Source organism: Falco naumanni, chromosome 13, assembly GCF_017639655.2.
Source record: "Falco naumanni isolate bFalNau1 chromosome 13, bFalNau1.pat, whole genome shotgun sequence".
Taxonomy (NCBI): Eukaryota; Metazoa; Chordata; class Aves; order Falconiformes; family Falconidae; genus Falco; species Falco naumanni.
In genome coordinates this window covers 9,581,586-9,600,627 of record NC_054066.1, presented here as the reverse complement: position 1 = coordinate 9,600,627, position 19,042 = coordinate 9,581,586, and the positions used below count along the sequence as shown (strand labels likewise).

At 47.0% G+C, this 19,042-nt stretch overlaps 1 protein-coding gene across 1 annotated transcript in view; it reads left to right on the top strand.

The window, feature by feature from the left end:
* Window positions 1–2,978: 2,978 nt before the first annotated feature.
* The window catches only part of EPHA4 (EPH receptor A4), a 107,104-nt gene continuing 91,040 nt past the window's right edge, over window positions 2,979–19,042 (top strand). The window contains exons 1-3 of the mRNA XM_040613674.1: window positions 2,979–3,093; window positions 3,917–3,984; window positions 8,346–9,009. Coding sequence (XP_040469608.1) covers window positions 3,003–3,093; window positions 3,917–3,984; window positions 8,346–9,009 — 823 coding nt within the window. The 5' untranslated portion in view covers window positions 2,979–3,002. The remainder of the gene's footprint in view (window positions 3,094–3,916; window positions 3,985–8,345; window positions 9,010–19,042) is intronic.

The window sequence follows — 19,042 nt, the reverse complement described above, 5'->3', positions numbered from 1 at the left end:
TTATGGTGCAAACATGATTAGATCCCATCAAAGCCGAATCACTCCTGATAGTGAGTTACAATAATGTGAGCCGGCAGGTTGGCAGCAGTGCAGGCTGCCCAGTTAATAGGCAGTTAAGAAAAATGTAACAGATCTAATGGCTGTAACAAAATTTTAAGGAATAAATTTTGATGTCAGGTACTTTGTTGTAAGGTGGTGTTACTTGCTGAAGCTGAGAACAGAGTTTAGTCCAAGTATCAATGACATCTGTTAAAACCAAGCTGGGCTTTTACGATTCGTTGAAATGACACAAAGTAAGGAAATTGTGATTATTTTGGCAAGGTTTCTTAAAAAAACCCACCCTTTTCTTGGAGCCAAAATAAAGTGGATTTGGTAGAATTGTGAACATTTTAGTTTATGACATTTGCAGGCCGTTTTTACTTTGTCTGTGTTTATTTTATGGGCAATTTTTTATCAAATTAAAGTTGCATTAATATGATAGAAATACTTTTAAGGTTTCAAAGTATTTAACATTTTTTAATGACAACTGACTTTTCTGGCATTGCAACAAGAATAACTTCAATTAAAAAAAGAAGATGTTTTGATGCTCCACCATTCCCATTAAGTTTATCCTGACTTGTAGTAGATCTGTCAGACACATCAAAGATGTGAAAACAAGAACACTCAGATTGCTTTAATTGAGGACTGCCTATATTTTTGTGTAAATAATAAAAAAAGAACTAATCCTTTTCTTCCTCCTCATTAGGCCAAGAATTCTTGTAGATAATTAAAGTCAGGAAGTGTAACTTTTAACAGTTGCAGTGACTGTGCCGCACTGTTTTCTAACTCCCATTATCCGAGCAGCTGCTTTAAAGATTTATTTTCTACAGAAAGAGAAAAATACACTAGCTATCTTTGCAGGGTTGTCTTTACAGTTCTGCCAGTGGGTACTCCAAAATAAATGTATAAGGCAAAAGAAAACAATCCAAGCCTCAGACTATAGAAACCTCATTGTAAATACTGCGTTAATAAGCCCTTTTAAAAAGTTTTAAAAACAAAAAATTGTGTTCCTACCTAGCTCTTGCCTTAAAATTAAAAAGAGGTGAAAGATACTCTATATTTTGAAGTAAAAGGTAGGAGTAAGAGTGTTTAAAAGTCTTGTATTTTACGGATATTTGAATTTGGGAAAACGCAGAGTGGTTTAAAGAGAAAACGGCTGGTTCACAACAGGCGTGTTTGCTGTTGCACAAAATTGTTACTCAAACCTGACGATGTATTCGAAATTATTTTTAACTCCTCGCGCTTCTGCAGGGGTTCCGTGCGTAAACTAAACTTAACGGCGGCAATAATTCGTTTCACCGCCGGCAGAAGAAACGTCTTTATAGAGTCAGGGGGCCGCTCCCGAGGCCGGGGCGCTGGGATGGGACGGGACGGGACGGGACGGAACGGGTCCGTGTCCTGCGCGGGGCGGCGGGAGCCCGCTCCGCCTGCGGGGCCGGGGCGGGGCCGGGGGTCCGGGGCGATGCCGGGGACTGGGGGGCGATGCCGGGGGCCCAGGGCGGTGCCGGGGGGTCCCGGGGCTGCCCACGCACCGCTCCCGGCTGATTCCAGCAGGGTTTTGTCCCCAGCCGAGGGGACAGCGCGGTCAGGCGCAGGGGGCTGCCCCCCTCGGTGAAGGGGGCTGTTACTGCCGCGCTAACCTGGGGGAAACTGAGGCAGCGCCCCCGCCCAGTGCCTCAGGTGAAGACCGAGGGTGGTGCCGGCTCCGCACCCGCTGCCGTTTGCGGAGCTTCCCGAAGCAGCAGCGGCGCCGGCCGTCCCCGGCAGCCGTACCAGTAGCGGCAGCGGCTCGGGCGGAGCCCCGGGAGCCAGCGGCGGCTGCAGCCCGGCCCGCTCCGGTAGCCCCCGAACCGCGCGGGGCTGCTCTGGGGGGCGGCCGCTGGCCCCTGGGCCTCGGCAGCGGTTGCCGCTCCGGCTGCGTGGTGCACCGAGGGCTCCGCCGACTTTTAAAAACTCCATATTTGTTGTGAATGCGCGTTTCGGGAGTATTTTCGAAAAAGTCGCACGGTCGAAGCGTCCGGAGCAAAGCCGGGGTGCAGCTGCCCGCCCCTGGCTGAGGGCACACCCTCCGCGCTGCCTCACCGGCACCGGCCGACGCAGGTGGCACCGGCCGCGGAGCGGCTGGGAGTCACGGGGGGATTTGCGTGCGGGTCCCGTGCGCAGCTGTGGAACGGGGCGTGTGCGGAGCGTGCGCGGCCCCGCAGCCCCGGGCGCTCGGCGGGGAGCGCTCCTGGCCCCGGCCTGTGCTGAGCCGCCCCCACGGTCGCTGCCCTTGTGCACAAAAGCTTCAGCGATTCGCGTGGCCGGGGGAGCTCCGCCGGGAGCTGCTGCGGGTCCGCCCCCGCTGCCCGCTTCTCCCCCGGCCTCGGTGGGAAAAACGCTTCCCGGCGCGAGCCCCGCGCCCTCCCGCCCCCCCGGCACCGGGGCACCGGCCGCCCAGGGGCGCACCGACCCCGCCAGGTGGCGCTGTTGCTCAACGGTGGCGCCGCGACGGGCGGGGCGGGGCGGCGGGAGCTCGCGGAGCCCGGGGCCGCCCCGGGCTGGGCGCGCGGAGGGGGCGCGCGCGCGGCGTGCCTGTGGCCGTCCGCGGCGGTCCGCCGCACCGGGGCAGAGAGCGATCGCTGCCCCGAACTGTTTTATTTTTGTTTTTTTCCCCTTCTTTTGTCATTTTTCTGTGCTCGGACACTGTTAATGCTACAGACCCCCGCGGAGCGCCCCCCTGCCGGCGGGACCCCTGCGCTCCGCCGGCTCGGGGCAGCGCGCCCCTCGGCCCCGCAGCCAGCTCCGCGCCGGCGAGCGGGGGGGCGGGGCGAGGCGGGGCGGCCGGCGCGGGGCGCTCAGCGATTGGTGGTGAGGCCTGACGGGCAGGCTGCGCCCCGCCCCCTTGGCAATGTCTATCGCCCGCCGCGCGCCCCATGTAGGCAGTTATTCCGCTGGGATAGAGCGGCCGGAGCGGCGGCGGCATGGCCGGGGTCCCGTTCTGCGCCCTCCTCCCGCTCCTCGTCGGCGTGTGCGGGGCCGTCACCGGCTCCCGGGTCTATCCCGCCAACGAAGGTGAGGCGCCGCGCGCGTCCCGCGGCCGGGCTCCGCGCTCCCCCGGCGGGGCGCCGCGGGGAAAGTTCGGCGTCCCTCCGGCCGGGAGGTGGGCGACGCACCGCTCCCCGCCGCCCGCGCCGCGCTGCACCGGCCGGTAGCCGTGCGGCCGGTGACCGGCCCGAGCGGCGCTCCGGGGGCCCGCCCGCGGCGGCGGCACAGGTGTCCCCCCGCGCGTCCCCCCGCGCCGCCGCCGGTCCCCTGTGCCGGGCCGGGCCGCGGGGGTGCAGCGCTCCCGCGAGTGGCGCCGGGGCGGCCCCGCGCCGGCAGGGTGGCTCATTAAACCGGTTTTCCCGGCAGCTCTCGGCGGCTCCGCGCCGTTCCCCGGGGCCGTGCCGCAGCCCGTCCCGCGGGCCGGTTCGGCGGCGGCTCCGCGGGGGAAGCTTGGCTGGGCTGGGCGGGGGGCGCCGTCCCCGTCGGAGACTCCCCGCCGGGTCCGCCGGTGCCCGGCCGCGCTGCGGGACGAGCTCCCGGCAAGTAACAATTCCCCGCTCATCGCTGGCGTGCCGCCGCGCCCGCACCGTGCCCGGGGAGCGTGGCGCTGCGGGTCCGCACCGTGCCCGCTGCCCGCCGGGGCCGGGCCGGGCCGGGCGGCTCCGCGGGTCTGACCCGGGCAGCGCTGCGCGGTCCTGGGGCCTCGGCGCACTCGGAAAGAACGTTTCCCGTCGGAGGTGGGTGCGATCGTGCTCCAGCATCTGGAAGCGCTCAGGTGAACGGTTTGCTCTAACACCGACCGCCTTTCGGCGGCTGGGATCTAACCTGTGTTATTTGTACCTTTCTGCAGTTACCTTGCTGGATTCCAGATCGGTTCAGGGCGAGCTGGGGTGGATAGCAAGTCCCCTGGAAGGAGGGGTAAGTTTTAAAGCGCTATCTGATCAAAAGGGTAAAGGGGGTGATTAGTAACTTTCAGAGAGTCCTAATGGCTCGATTATTGTTGATTGTGGTGAGGAGGTCGGGTTTCCTCCCTGGCTTACCGAGTGAATTACTCTTTGTTGGAGAAACTCTATACTCCCTTTGGATAGTTCTGTCATGGAAGAAGTGGAAACCAAAAGGGCAGAAAAGAGGTTTCAGAATTGGGAGATTGGTTGAGGCATGGGCTTAGATGCCTATTTAAAACAAATACCAACAAGAAATGTGATCTGGCGACTGTACTGGCATTCTTGACGGTAATTATTATATCTGTGGGCAGTCTCGGCTGGGAGATGTTCAGGGCAATTGCTGTTCTATTCCTGGACGAAGGAGTAGGGAATCAATATACAAGACAGACCTCTTGGCGTGGCGGGACAGTTGTCCTATTTCAGGGTTGTAAACATCATGTGTTTTGGTCTCTGAACAGATAAACTGAAGGACCTGGTGCTTAATGGTGATTCCTTGGAGGTTTTTTTTTCTTTTGCGATGGTGATGTGATGACATTAAGAGATTCGCACACCCGTTGCCGGGCTTAGAGCCCCTTTGCTTAGTGAGCTGCAGGCAAGGTATCTCAGCTAATTTAGCTTTAGATTAGCGGATGGGCCCCTTGTGTTCCCCCAGCTGTGCCCCATCCTGCAGGGTGCCCAGGGCCTCTGTGGGAAACTGCTGAGAACGCTGGACTTCGGAGTTGCGGGGATCTGGTGGAGACAGTACTTCATGGGATCTCGGGGGATTTATTTTTTTTTAATAAGCAACTAGAAAGGCCTTTTCTTTCTTAAAGTGAACAATTTAAGAAAAATGGCAGCAATGCACACTAAACATTAATATAAGAAAACCCACCTCAAATCCTTTTACTATGGAATGAGTAAAGCGGCTTAGTATGTTTAAGCAGAAGTAACTAAATCAAACCGACTGAAAAATAAAAGTACTGAAAGATCAGGGCCTGTGCACAGAAAAGCACTGGATTCTTCAGGAAAACTACAAATTTACTTTTTTGTGTGCGTTCCCACTCGTAATTAGAAGAAGCAGAGCTAAGGAAACAGCAGTGAGTGGAAGGAATCTGAGGTTGCCTTGGCTGGTGATGCATTATGCATAAGCCCTGAATAACCATAACATGGGAGAATGGGGGATTGTTTTGCTCCCCTATTGTTGTTCTGGGTGAACTTGACTACAGACCTGGCTTGTGCTCTGCCTAAGCACGCTGTGCTGTCCCTGAAACTCATTTTTTTTCTCTCTTTTCTCGGTTTTTCAAAGAGTGGGGAGGTGATTGGCAGGCCTCTGGCAGCGCCGGTGGTGCACATTCACTGCTGATTGCAGGCAATTGCCCTCATCTTTTGACAGTGTGGAAAGGTACAGCTCTATCTCAGGGAGAGTCGGGCTTCCTTGTTAAGCCTGTTCCTTGGAAAGGTCAGTTAATGAGACAGGGTCTTTCACATGGCTCTCCAAGGGATATCTATGCTGTATATTAAAACAGGACCTAAAGTACAAGTTTTAATAAGTCAGTAGTAGAATTGATGATCAGAGGACAGCTGTATATTATTAATGGCTGTTGGATTCTCCCTTTCCCCCCACGTTTTCTCTGAAAGCGCCAGGCAAGCTTGAGAAAGAAATGTGTGTTCTTATTGTGGACGTGACTAGTTTCACTAAACCTGCACACGTGTGTTCTATTTTTAAGCCAGTAGTGAAAAATTTAAGAGTACATGGTCTGTCTCTGGGATACAGTGCTTGGAAAGCATTTATTTTAACTTCATATGCTGCAGATTTATTGCAAGCAGCAGAAGTGAACTCCTTTATCTTCCTGGGAATATTCTTTCCTTCAGTGCTAGTTTTTCTTCTAACTGTGTGTACCTTATTGTCTGTTTAAAAAAGGTGTTTTTCTGCAGCGATACCACGCAGCTCCTGAAGTGTGAGGGTTGTGTGGATAAGAAGGGCTGGAGATAAACATAGTCATTCAGCAGTGACTGGCAGTAATCAAATACATAGTAGCCCTGGAGGAATTAATGAATTGTGTTATAAATGTAATTAATGATTTACTCTTGCATTTCACAGTTGAAAAGCAGGTTTTGTCTAGAATGTTTTACTCTGCATCATTAAGCTGTGGGAAGAGTTGAATTATGAAAGTTAATGTCAGCTTCAAAGCAAAAAGTTACAGCTTTGACCACATACTTAGAGCTACAAATCATTTACGGTGGCTGGAAATTTGGGGCTGTCTGTAGTTATTTTCAGCTCTGGCAGTAAGATGTGCTTAGGTTTGTCTTGTGTTCATGTGTTTATGAAATAAGAAACTCGGTTCTGCATATTTGCATGTTTGTCAGGAGGCAAGGGCGTGTTGAGAACCTGATCTGAAACTTGCTGAATTTAGTTGCAGTCTGTCCGTTGACCTCAGTGGTCTCTTCATTGAATCCTCTAGCAGCATCCTCCATTGTGTAAATGCACTAAAGGAAATCCCTTCAACAAGTATTGTTTCCCTCTGCTTCTTCCTTTCTCATGTGCCACACGCAATAGGTAGCATAGACAGTCTGAAGATAAGCAGAATGGAAAGTGATGGATCATAAAGACAATATTGTAACAGTAAACTAACTCTGTGGCAGCCGTAAATTAAACAACTGTCTTCTTACTAACACCATGTTACACTTTACATTGATAGATGACTTTTTAAGGTTTATTTTTTCCTTTTCTGTGAAAAGGAGTGACATGCTGAGTATTGATCCCTCCCCCCTCCCCCCCTTCATTTTAATTTGCAGTTATCTCTAGGCAGCAAATAAAATATTATTTTTTCTGCTTCCAGTGACTCATGGTGCTAACTACTGTCATTCTATAAAGGGATTTAGCTAAGATGGAATTTTTTTAAGTAAAAATCACTTGCATAAGAGCAATTCTTGTGAGAAGAATGTAGGATATTATACAAGAAGCCCTTTAATGTTAAGAAGGCTTCTGTTTATCAAAGCCACTGCTTCAATAGTTCTGAAAAGCGCTTCTGGGAAGTCTCTTTAAAGTTACTACTGTTATCCTTGGAAAACTTTATATACCTCACTGTATTGCCTGCAACCCAGACAATAGTTATCGAATACATTATTTTTTTTAAGAAGGATTTTTCTAATACCGAAGCTTTATGGTTGGGGTTTTTTTCTGGAAAGATATCTCTCCCTACCAGGACAGCACTGTGATAAACTTTCTTCTGTCTATGATAATCCATAAAACAATTTTTTTCAGAATGGCTGGTTATGCCTGCTTTCCTTTTCTAAGTTCATCATGTTGAACTACTGAATGAGGGACTGATAGCTTCTTTCAATACCTTCCCTGGATTGCACCTATTGTTGTTGTTTCATAATTATTATGCCTGTTAGTTTGGCACTTCTGAAGATGCCTGAACTGGATTTTTGAGGGGTGTAGCTGTGAAGCATGTTGCTACTCTGATCTTTCAGCACGTACCCTGTCTGCTAACCTTTTGGGTTTTTGAGAATGTGAATCGCACATTTCCTCTAGGACAAAATGTATAATTTTCCTTCTTTTCCCACCTTCCTGCTAACAAGAAACATTGTTTGGATAGCGAAGTTATGGCAGTGTTGCTGGTAGACTGATGATGATGCCTCCTTACCTGTCTCAATCTATAAGTGCCATGTGAGTCAAGGACTCTGTTCTCTGTAGACAACTATTCCTGCGCAGCTCCAAAGTAAAGACTGTTTGCTGAGTGTGTCTGGAATATTGCTAGCTCAGGGAAGTTGGCAGCTTAGAGAAATAATAAGGGGTGGCTTAAGAGTTTAAAATACATGGTAGTGATGCCAGAAATGTGGATGCTACTCTCTCTGCCCTGTGCTTTTTGTGTAACTAAGTCGTGCGATCTCACTATGTGATGTTCTCACGTACAAGGTGGGGTCTGTGCGTTACCTGCCGCAGAGGACGCGCCGCAGTGTCAGTGCTGCGCTGTGCGGCTGCAGGTACCGTGTGTGGCCCTGACCCTGGCAGGGGCCTGTGGACAGAACTGCAGTGCAAATACACGCAGTCAGTTGATGGAGCATTCTTGGATTGGTTCAGAGGGCCTTGAAAACACATGGTTGCTCCTCAGTGTTCCTTGATTTGGAGCTTGTTTCTCCTGAACAGGCGGTTCTTCTAATGTTCAGGTAGCTGAGTTCCTGGCTATGGCCTGGTCAGCTGGTGGGTTTGTTATTTTTTGTTTGTTTGTACTTTTTCTGTTGGAGGAAAACAATTTCTGTGTTAGTTGTGGAAATGCAGATTGTTTGCTGTGAAGCTCTGTTGTTCCTTTTAATGCTGATCTATTTTTCTTCCCCTTTCCCTCTTCACAGTGGGAGGAAGTAAGCATTATGGATGAGAAGAATACTCCGATCCGCACCTATCAAGTCTGCAATGTGATGGAGCCCAGTCAGAATAATTGGTTACGAACTGATTGGATTCCCCGTGAGGGGGCTCAGAGGGTATATATTGAAATCAAGTTCACGCTAAGAGACTGCAACAGCCTGCCAGGTGTCATGGGAACTTGCAAAGAGACTTTCAACCTTTATTACTATGAATCAAACAATGATAAGGAGCGTTTTATTCGAGAGAGCCAGTTTGCCAAGATTGACACCATTGCTGCTGATGAGAGCTTCACCCAGGTGGACATTGGCGATAGGATCATGAAGCTGAATACGGAGATAAGGGATGTGGGACCGCTCAGCAAGAAGGGGTTTTACTTGGCTTTTCAGGATGTCGGTGCCTGCATTGCTTTGGTGTCTGTTCGTGTCTTCTATAAGAAGTGCCCATTGACAGTTCGAAACCTGGCACAGTTTCCAGACACCATTACTGGGGCTGATACATCCTCTCTGGTGGAGGTTCGCGGCTCCTGCGTCAATAACTCGGAAGAGAAGGATGTGCCAAAAATGTACTGTGGGGCAGATGGTGAATGGCTGGTGCCCATTGGCAACTGTCTGTGCAATGCTGGCTACGAAGAACGTAATGGTGAATGCCAAGGTAGGGTGAGCCATATTGTACTCCTCATTGGGGCTTAGTTGAATGCATAATTGAATCGGAGATGAGAGTAAATGGAGTAATGCCAGTAATTAGCAGCCCCTGTGGGATGTAGTGGGACAGAGGGGTTTAATGAAGAAGTCCAATAGCTCCAGGTGGCAAGGCTAAGAATTACATAGTGCAAATGGCACAATGGGCAGAAGGTGAAACACATTTTCTAGCAGGCGCTTAAATTTGAATTGGCTCACAATAGTCACCAAAATGTGAATGACTGGAAGACAGTGTAGTTGAGCTGCAGTCAATTAAAAAGACAAATCTTTCACATTTTATCTGAAGTGAACTTAAGCACAGGAAATTCTGGCAAAGTCTCCTTTGGATAATGCAGTGGGGTAAGAACCAGTCAGGGAGGGGGCGGGGGGAAGCAGGAGTTTTAGCCGGATCCCTTTCCCACCTTGGGAAGGGGAAGTCTTTGGTGTTTTACTTGTTGCAGATTTTTAGCACTAAATACCCTTTGATATTTGACACTGCTGCCTTTGTTAAATATTTTAATTTCTTAGAGGGTCTCTATTGTCAGCTTAATAATAGAGGTGCTAGGATACTCTTAGAAATGCTAAAAGTCTTCACCCCACCCTCCCACACACACCATCCTGTGTGCTGCAGAATTGGGGATTAAAGTTTGTATAAAAGACAGATTATCCTAAAAAGAAGAAAAACCTCAATACCTATGTGTTCTCTTCACCTCCCCTTTCTGTAAAAAGAAGTCATAAAAGGTTAGGGAAGGAGAGAAGGGAGTTTATAAATAAAATATCTTTAGCTTCAGCTTCTAAACTCTTGCTCTTGTAAGCATAAATTAAGATCAAACTTGAATGGATTCTTGCACAGGTCAGTGGGCTTGATTTTACTGGGTGCTGAATTGATGGTGCTCAATTCCTTGGTGGATTTGGAACCATGATTTTGGAAAAGTCTCTTTAGTGCCAGATGACTTTGCTTCACATCTCCTTGGTGTGTTTTTCAGTAGGTCACTTTTTTTCATCTTGAGACTGAGAACAAGATAGTAGAGCAAGTAACTTTTGTGCTGGGCTCCTAAGAGAACAGTGTCTTTTGAATGTCCTATTTGATTTTTTTAATGATGATTTACAGTCAATATGAAGTTCATTTATGATGCATGGAAGTTAAGCTTTGGTAAGAAAGAAACATTGAGTATAAGCTTCAGCCTCTAATTCTGGTGGTTTTGCTGTATGGAAGATGCCCAAGTGTGCTAGATCAGCAACAAAATTACCACAGGCTGTAGAGAGAGCTGAAAGATGAGCTGGTAACAGAGCATCTTGTCTGGGGTAAATTACTCTGGTTGTTTGGTGGGGATTTTTTGGTTTGTGGGTGGGGTTTTTTGTTGGTTTTTTTAATCCCGTGAATGGAAACTTGAAAACCTGCATATCATTGAACATACAAACCTGCGGCTGTGGTACTGCTGGCTGGGGACGTACTGGTGCTTTCTAATAGCTGGGTAGCTTCTGGGCAAAGCTTCTTGATACCTTTACAGCCTGGGTTGTGAGAGGAAGAGGTGAATGGTGGCGGGGAGAGCATCTTGGTTTATTGCACAGAGATTATTCCGCCTTCTCCTGAAGGCATATTAGGTCAGTAGTGGGTCACTATGATTGACACAGATCTACCATTTTTCGGTGTCAGTGGGCCCAGACGTGATGAGCTAATGCCTAACAAATCCTGTGTTGTTCAAGGGAAATCTCTTGAGGTTTTGCTGGTGGGCAGTGGTGGTAGTAGGATGCTTTTTTTTTTTAATTTATTTTTATGGTGCTGGACTAGACCTTGGGGATGAATATCAGCTTTCCTACTGGCTGCACCTGGGGAAGCTTGGGCTCAGGAAACCTAATTCATTGTTTCCCAAATAAAAGAAGGATCAGGTGATGCCATATTTACAAAGGAGGTAGAAATGTTCAGTCTCTTGGGCTCTCCAGAGTGAAGCTGGCCTGTGTTAGTCATTTTGAGAGGATTTGAGCCAGCACGTAATTTGAAAGCGCTAAACCCATTTCATCAGCATTTATTTGTGGTTTCCTTTTGCTCACGTTTGCCATTCTTCATCCACAACAGTTTACTGGGAAGCTCTTCTTCACAAATTTGTGAAGTTTACCAGAGCTATGTGGCTTGCTCTCTGGTTTCCAGCGAGGCTGTTAAAGCAGTTTGGCCTTTGACACTGTTGAATGAGGCTTCCCCTTTTCTTTCCCCACTTAACTTCGTAGTTCAGCAAATGTTCTGCTCTGGCAGGTTTTTGGCAGGAGGAGGAGGATGAAGCGAGGAGGATTCCTGTGGGTTTGGTACAGAGGGTTGGGGGCGGGGGGAGAGACTTGGGGTTTGGGAAAGGCTGTAAAAGGGTGCTGGGTTGGGACTGGGGCTGATGAGCAGGTTCCACCTCAATTGTTTTTCAGTAGGTTGACTGTGGCAGGACAAATACAAGGAAAGGTCAGAGTTTGTCCGTTCCCTCATCCATCTTCCCCTGTGATCCTAGGGTCAGAGTTAGGATTGATTAAGATCTTCAATGTTTGACAAAAGCTCGGTGGGCAGAAATAATTTAGGCCAGTGGATCGGGGCTTTGCACTTGTTGGGGAGATTCCTGGGAGAATTCGGAGCTCCCTGTCCTCTCCTGGGACCTGCCTCCTGCTGCACAGTGCTGCGATGGAGCAGCTGGCGCTTGGGTTACCCTAAAAATTGCTTTAAGTTCATTCAACCTTTTGATTTTTAAATAATACATCTTCCTTGACCTGCTTTTTCGTAATTTCTGGTGTGTGTGTGTGGGAAGTGTAATGGGAAGTCAGTTCACATCTAAAGTGGTTCCTGTAGTGGGAGTTAATGACTCTCTGACCTTGAACAGGACTTTAAAATAAATTCTGTCAGTGGAATGGAGGTGTTTGAATATGGTGACAAAAACCTGTCCTTCCTCTGACTGCTATTTTGCTTTTTCCCAGCTGATGTTATTGATGATAATTGTCTTGCTGAATATCCGTGTGTATATGTATATGCAAAAAGCCAGGGCAGAAAGGGAAAGGAGCAGATTAATTAATCCATATTTATTTGGGAAGCTTCACAGGTGTGACACAGGAGTAGTTTCGCAAAATTGGTCCCGATCTGTAGAAATCGGGTGAGTGCTGATTCTTTGCTTACAGCTGCACTTGTAGCTGTGAACTTGATGCTAAAAAAACCCCCAACTTGCTGTTGTTTTGGTGTGGGTTTTTTTTTCCTTATTAGTATCTATTCTCCCCCAGTCTTCCTGTGTTATTGGCTATCCCTTTAGGAGAGCATGAACATGGAATATTGTTGATGGAACATGACTATCCCAAGTAGTGGCACATCTCAAGGCTAAGGTAATTAGCGCTTTAGGGCAAAGTTGAGACATAAAGTAATTTTAAACTTCACTTGTATGCATCATTGTTATGTAAATTGTTTTGTTACACATTCATATAATGTGGTTTGGATTTAGTTATGATTTCCTTATGATAAAACACATATCCTTTTAACTCAAAGCAGGAGGGGGGGGGAAACAAGCAGGAAGAGAGAAAAGACAGATTAAAGAAGCAATAGACTGTAGCCATCTGTGATGATTTTGATGCTGTGAAATTAAAAATCTCAATTTTAGACCTGCCATTTAGTATAAATATGTGAGACAGTTGAGATTTTTACTGTGATATTGTAAAGGTTATGAGAGCCAACAGCTTTGTCTTCATCCACACTTGCTTTTTTGAGTTGTGAATCGGCCAATTGGCAGAAAATCCAGTGTCATTTAAAATATGGCTCGGTCCTGGTTTCATATCACTGCTGTATTTAGAATTTTCCTTCAAACTTTGATAAGAGCATTCCTAAGAAGTAATAATTTGAATGAGAAGATTCTTTTTATCTCTGAGGCTTTGAAGAGTGGCTGTGATTGAGAGCAGCAGTTCAGTTTATGCCAGCAGGGTACAGTCTAATTATATTTTTTTCTGCGATATGATTTTTGGATGGTGGGTTTTGTAGGGGTGGGGAAGTGAAGTAATTTGTGTGTACTTTCCCATTTTAGTTATAGACAACTTTTTTGTCAGAATAACGCTGATGAACAGTCTGGCTGCACAAAAGGGTAATCAGAAGGGTGACTAAGTCTGCACAGATTTGAGATTTCAGAAGGATTTTTTCAGGTTGATTATATTTGGCAGGGAAAGAGAAAATGCACAGACTCAACATGTTAGGTTTTTAAAGGAGCTGAGAAGACGGAAGCTACCAGGAGGGACATGGGAGCGATACTGAAACACAGTCTGTCTGAACCAAATTTAGGTAGTTCTCCACTGAAGGAATGATTTGGTTGTGTTGTGTTCTCATGTAGCTCAATAGATCTTCCAAGGCTTGATTGCTCTGTAACTTTTTTGTACCACCTGGTGCATTTCAGAATCTCCATTTAAATGTTATTGCAGGCTCTGTGTTGCTTTTCTCCTCCCTGACCCCATCAGAAGTCAAGCTACAGTTGTCCCTTTGTGTATCCCTTGGAGAAAGACTGTGATTGCTTCCTCCTGAATTCCTTACAGAATTTCTGCTGGTACACAGAGTCTGTCCTCATTCTGCATGTGACTAGTAAAAAGCACGGTCCTCAGAATCGAAGCCAGATGAGCTGTTGTGGTAGTACGAATTTCATGGCAGGTCTGGGTAGCCTTTTGTGGAGCATATAAAACATCTTCTGGTTTGTGTGTGTGTGGTGTGTGTTGAGGTTTTTTTTTAAAAGGGGCAAACCAAAACTTTTCATACAACTCATCTTGTGTGTGATGACTTCAGTATTTAGATCTTGGCTGGGTAGGGGTTATTTATCTGTCTAATAATATGCCTCACTGACTGGTCTTTATTGCACTTGTGAGAAGTGATTAAAGAAATGCTCAGCAGTACACTTCAGTCTTTTGAGACTGCATCAAAAAGGCCCCCTCCCCCCCCCCAACTTTTGAGATAAATATCTTATCTGGTTTCATTCAATTATGCCACATCCTTTTGATATGTTTCGAGGAGCAGGTGAGGTCACACAGTTTTGTGAATCGGAGACAATTAACACTCCCATGACTAAATGGCCATTTTATGAATATTCAGAGACTGCTTCACCTCCCTGGGAAGCAAACATCTTGGTTTGCTTCTCTTTCCTCCTGCTGGAGACTAAGGAAGCTCTCCCTGTGAATGGCGATTGGCAGCTGTCGACTGCTTTGCCTTTTGCATGCAGCAAATTCTTCATTTACATCTTTTGTATACACCCTCATGCAAAGTAGCACACCCATTTCCCCATTTCACAAAGGAGATAAGAGCTTCCTTTGGAAACGCCAGCCAAAATCTCCTTCTGTTTATGCAGAGCTCAGATTTGGATTTTATGCAAATGGATTACGTTTTGCTTTTTTTTGATCTCTTTGTTTGAGAGAGTGTAATGTTTGCACAGTGTGCTCCTCATGTCTTGAGGTCTCCTCTTGGCTATGATCATCACTCCTTCCCCGGTCTTTGCAGCCCACTTGCTGGCTTCCAGCTGGCACGTGGGAAAGCACTGTGCTCTGAAACCTTGGCCACCTTTGCAAAACGGTGGCTGGAGGCACAGGGAGCACAATTTCTCGTGGCTGCTGGGGCTGCAGGCCCTTGGTTGTCATCTTCTTTAGATGTTTGCTGGTGACCATGAAGCCCCTCTTGCTAGCTGCATCCTCTGCTGGGGGATAACCAGTTTCAGGAGGCGGGATCCCACCTGTGCTGTAAGTGCACACGCTCTCACACGTGTGAGAAGGCATTACATTTAACAGAGTTTTCGATGTGTTGAGTTGAGGACCTGCTCAGCCCTGGTGTCATGCCCTTCACTTTGCTGGCCTGGCTGCAGAAATGGCTTGGTCTACATTTACAGTTTGGTGCGAAGGAGAAAAGGGGCTGGTAGCACTTGGGTAAACATGCACAAATGAACTGCTGTCTTTATTTATCAAAAGAAAATAGTCTGTGAGAAAAGTTCTGCTTTCTTAAGCCTCATGATTACACAAGAACCCATATTTTGTTTTATTTTTGGTTTTAGTGGCTTTCTTTTCTTTTTAACTTTTCTTTATTTCAACTTTACTTAAATTTGCCTTTGGCTTGAAATAAAGCTGAGGCTCATTAAATGCTCCCAAAACGCAGGCTTGTTCAGAACGGATTTGTTGAAAGGTTTATTGATATAAGTTAGAACACATGCTGCATGAATGTACTATATTTCTTTAAAGAACTGTTTTTCATTTTGTGTCTTTATAAATCAGTGGTATGAAATTGGGACCCTGATGGTGTTTGGGCTACATCCTGTAAGAAACCAGAGGGAAAAACAAGGTTGGGGTGGTGGTTTAGTTTTTGTTGGATGTCCAATTAGCGTTTAACTTGAAGGTAATTTCACAGGGATAGTAAACTGTGCAGTGTGAAACCTGGTGGTGCAATTAAATGGAGTAAAGGCCCTTTAAAACAACAAAGGGATGTGCAAAAACTTTGCTTTTGTCCTAATAGTAACCCAGAAGGGGAGGTCATGCTGGTTAAAGTACAATATGGATGGGCTATTAAGGTTTGGGGGGCTGGGGGAGCTATACTGTATGGTTGGTGTTTGCTTTGGCTCATTTAGTCATGGATGCCTAGAGAAAACTCAGTTTGCTGGTCTACTTGTTTTTTGGTTTTGTTTTTTTTAAGTGGGTGGGTTTAAATCTCACTCCAGGAATCTGCAAAATTCAGTGCAGTGCAGCAGGGGCTGCAGAGGGGCTGTGGGTTCAGCAGGCTGGGCAAAACTGGGGCTCCCGGGCAGGAGGAGGTGGGATGCTCTTGGTGCTGCAGAGGATGGAGGAAGGCTAGGTAACTTTCCCAGAGGCATACAGCGTGCCTGTGGCTGAGATAAGACAAAAAGGAAGAACTTGGTCTAGTGTCCTAGCTGCGAGATAGCTTCTCCCCCCTCCACGCTCATCAAAAGGCATCGGTCACCTTTCTCTAACGAGTTAGCAGTCTTGCATGCAGGAACTCCCTAAACATCACTTGAGCTAAGGCGATCGATAACCATTGCTTATGCTTGTGTATGTGAATACTTTGTACAGCCACAGTACAAAGCTGCCGTACAGTGTCTTAATTACCCAGATAATCCTGTTTGCTTGTATTTTTAAACTATGGAGTGCTGGATAATTATTCAATTCTTAATAGAAGGCAAATGGCAATGTAAACAATAATTAGGATGTTAGACTAATGCGCTTCAAAGCAAATTGGATTTTTTTCATACTGTTCAGCATGAAGTCCCATAAAGCTAACAATTTAGTGGCAAGGAAACAAGTTCCATTTTGTTCATATTTTCTGGTGTTATCTCTTCATGCCTTGTTCTGTGAATAAGTATGCTCTGATGACGCTGCCGGCTCCAGAGCCAGTGTCAGGTTGATAATCTGCTCCCCCCGTTTGCCTGCACTCTTCTGTGGCTTCCCATGGGCTTTTTGTCCCCTGTGGCCAGGGGTTAGAGGTCGGTGGCATCCCAAATTGCCTCCTGCTGGGGGGCAGGTGGGTGTGGAGGGGGCGGCTGGTGCTGCAGGTGCTGCCAGGGCTCAGCTCAGCAGGTTGTGGTTGCCCTGGGCTTGGGTCCAGAGGAGCAGGCTGAGCTCCATCGCTGAGGCTCATCCTTCATCGGGGTTCAGTTCTCCTAGCTTGCTGGCCATTGCTGACTTTAGCGTTGTAAGTAGAGACATACTTGAAGGGAAATTCAAGTTTTCTTCTCTTTAATCTTTGAAAGCAGGATAACATGCTGTGGGTCCCAGTTACAACTCATTATCTCCCTTAGCTTTGAGAGCACTCCTGGCTTTCACAGCTCGTCCCTGATTTTACTAGAAGCATGATGTGAGCCACAAACACGGATGCAAAACACTCGATGGATTTCTGTTCTGTCTGCAAATCTTGTGTATATAACATATTTCAGTACTTCCATAGACCGTTAATTAAATCCTGTTGTATCCATTCCTCATGTTGTATTTAACTAGTAATTGAAGACTGTGTGTTGGTAGCAAAGATGTTAGTCAGTAACGCTGCTGCTTTCTGAAATATTTTAATAATGCCTCTGTCACACCAAGGGTTTTGTCTGGCCTTTGCTGTGTGTCCTCAGCAGTGTGAAGGGATTGAACAATCAACTTTATTTTCCCTATGATCAGTGCTAAGAAAGGCCAAAATGTGCTCTAGTGTTGATGCTGAATTATGGAAATTAAATTATGGTAATCTATTTTTTAACTGCATTTTACTTTGAGAAGTGGTGGTGGTGGAAAATCAGTGGAACACTTCAAGAGTTTATGGCTGATTTTTTTTTTATACTAATACAGGCTATCTTTATATAAAAGTGTGCACTTAAAGGGTGTGGATTTTCTTATTTTAAATCCCAGAGGCTTTTTGCCAGGCCACATTTTAATAGCATTAATTAACAAGTCTGTCTTTCCATACATCAAACATCCCTGTCTGGGCAGCTGAAGAATACCAACCAGCGCTTCTGTGAACTTAGTGCTTGAATTCATTTGTTTTCAGTTTTAAGTGTTTTCTGCAGTTGAAAAACACATCACTGCTTTGAAAACAGTTTTTTTTTTTGAAGTGTCCAGTCTGGTAATGACTGAAGCAGCCACTAGGCAAATTAGCATGTTAAAAGGATCGGATCAATACCTTCCCCTTGCCTGTTGTTTGCTGGGTCTGGGTCTGGGCAACCCTTGCTCTGGGTCTGGCCAGCTGCATCCGTGTATTTCAGGGGAGCCATCAATAGCGTTGTGGGTTGCATCAAGCTGAGACAGCTTGATCCAGTGCCTGGGCTCTTTCAAGGATAGCAACTTGAAGATGGACTTGGGGGAATTGGTAGCTTTGAGAAGATCAGGCAGCTTGTGTAATTATGGAGAGGATTAGAAGGAAAGTGTAGGGAGAAACAGGAGATCAGTCACAGGGCACAAGTTGCCTGAACTCCTCTTCAGATGCTGGAGTATTCAGTTTTATTGTACTTAGCTATGTTGTGCATGAAAGATTTCTTCATTATTTTTTTTTCAAGAGAGAAGTAAACACAAATTAAAAAGAGGGTGTGTGGGTAGTCCCTACTGTTTCACAGAAATGCTTGGGGGCAGTGGCTGCTGGATAAGTATAGCAGGAGATGCTTAGATACCACTGTTTGCCAACAAACTGGAGAAGATGGTTCTGGTTTCCCTGGTGTGCTGTCTGCAGCCCCAGCCTGTGCGGCTCCAAAGGTGCAGCAGCACCCTCCAGCAACTCTGGGGGGGCTGCTCGCCCCTGCCTTTCTGGTTGCCAGGCTTCTGTGCTCTGATAAACACCTCCCTGGGGCCTTTGGGCACTGCTCAGCGCCTGTGCCCTGGTGGGAGAGGCTGCCCCTCTGCCTCTCCTTGGGAGTGGAGTGGGCACTGAAGGTGCCTCCTGCGTCCATCAATGTTAAAACAATGAACAAATGATTACAGTAGTCAAAACTGCACTGGACCCATTCTGAAACGGAGGCTGTTTCTTGAGAGGCTTCCTGTGGTATCACGCACCAGAGATGCTAGAAGATAGCTGAATTCTGTTGCTGTTTCTTTTTAGTGGCTTTGGTGTTTGCATCTTGCACATCTGCCAGCCTCCCCTTAATCTCTGAAGTACCATAACACAATTATTAGGTTGACACATTTTGTCCACTAATAATTAGTTCTTGGGTTTCCTCATTTATGTTTGTGGTGATCAGAAGTGTCCAGGGTAGAGCTAATAAGACTGCTGAAATCAGGACCAGGTCCCTATACGCATTCCACCTGCTCATTAATCAAGGACTCTGCAGTTAATGAGTGTAATTTCCAGGTAATATTTAATCTCAGAGTAGCAATAGTTACACTTAATGTGAAAGAACTTTTTTGCAGTTTGTTGCTAAAGTCATTCCCGTGGCACAAGCAGTAGCTGTCCTCTAGTGCTAATCCCAGACAGTTCTGTCAGGCTGGCCCAGATTTGGGCTACTTCAAAAAAACCCGTACAAGATTAAAATGCCGGATTCAGTATTTTAGGCTGGACATGA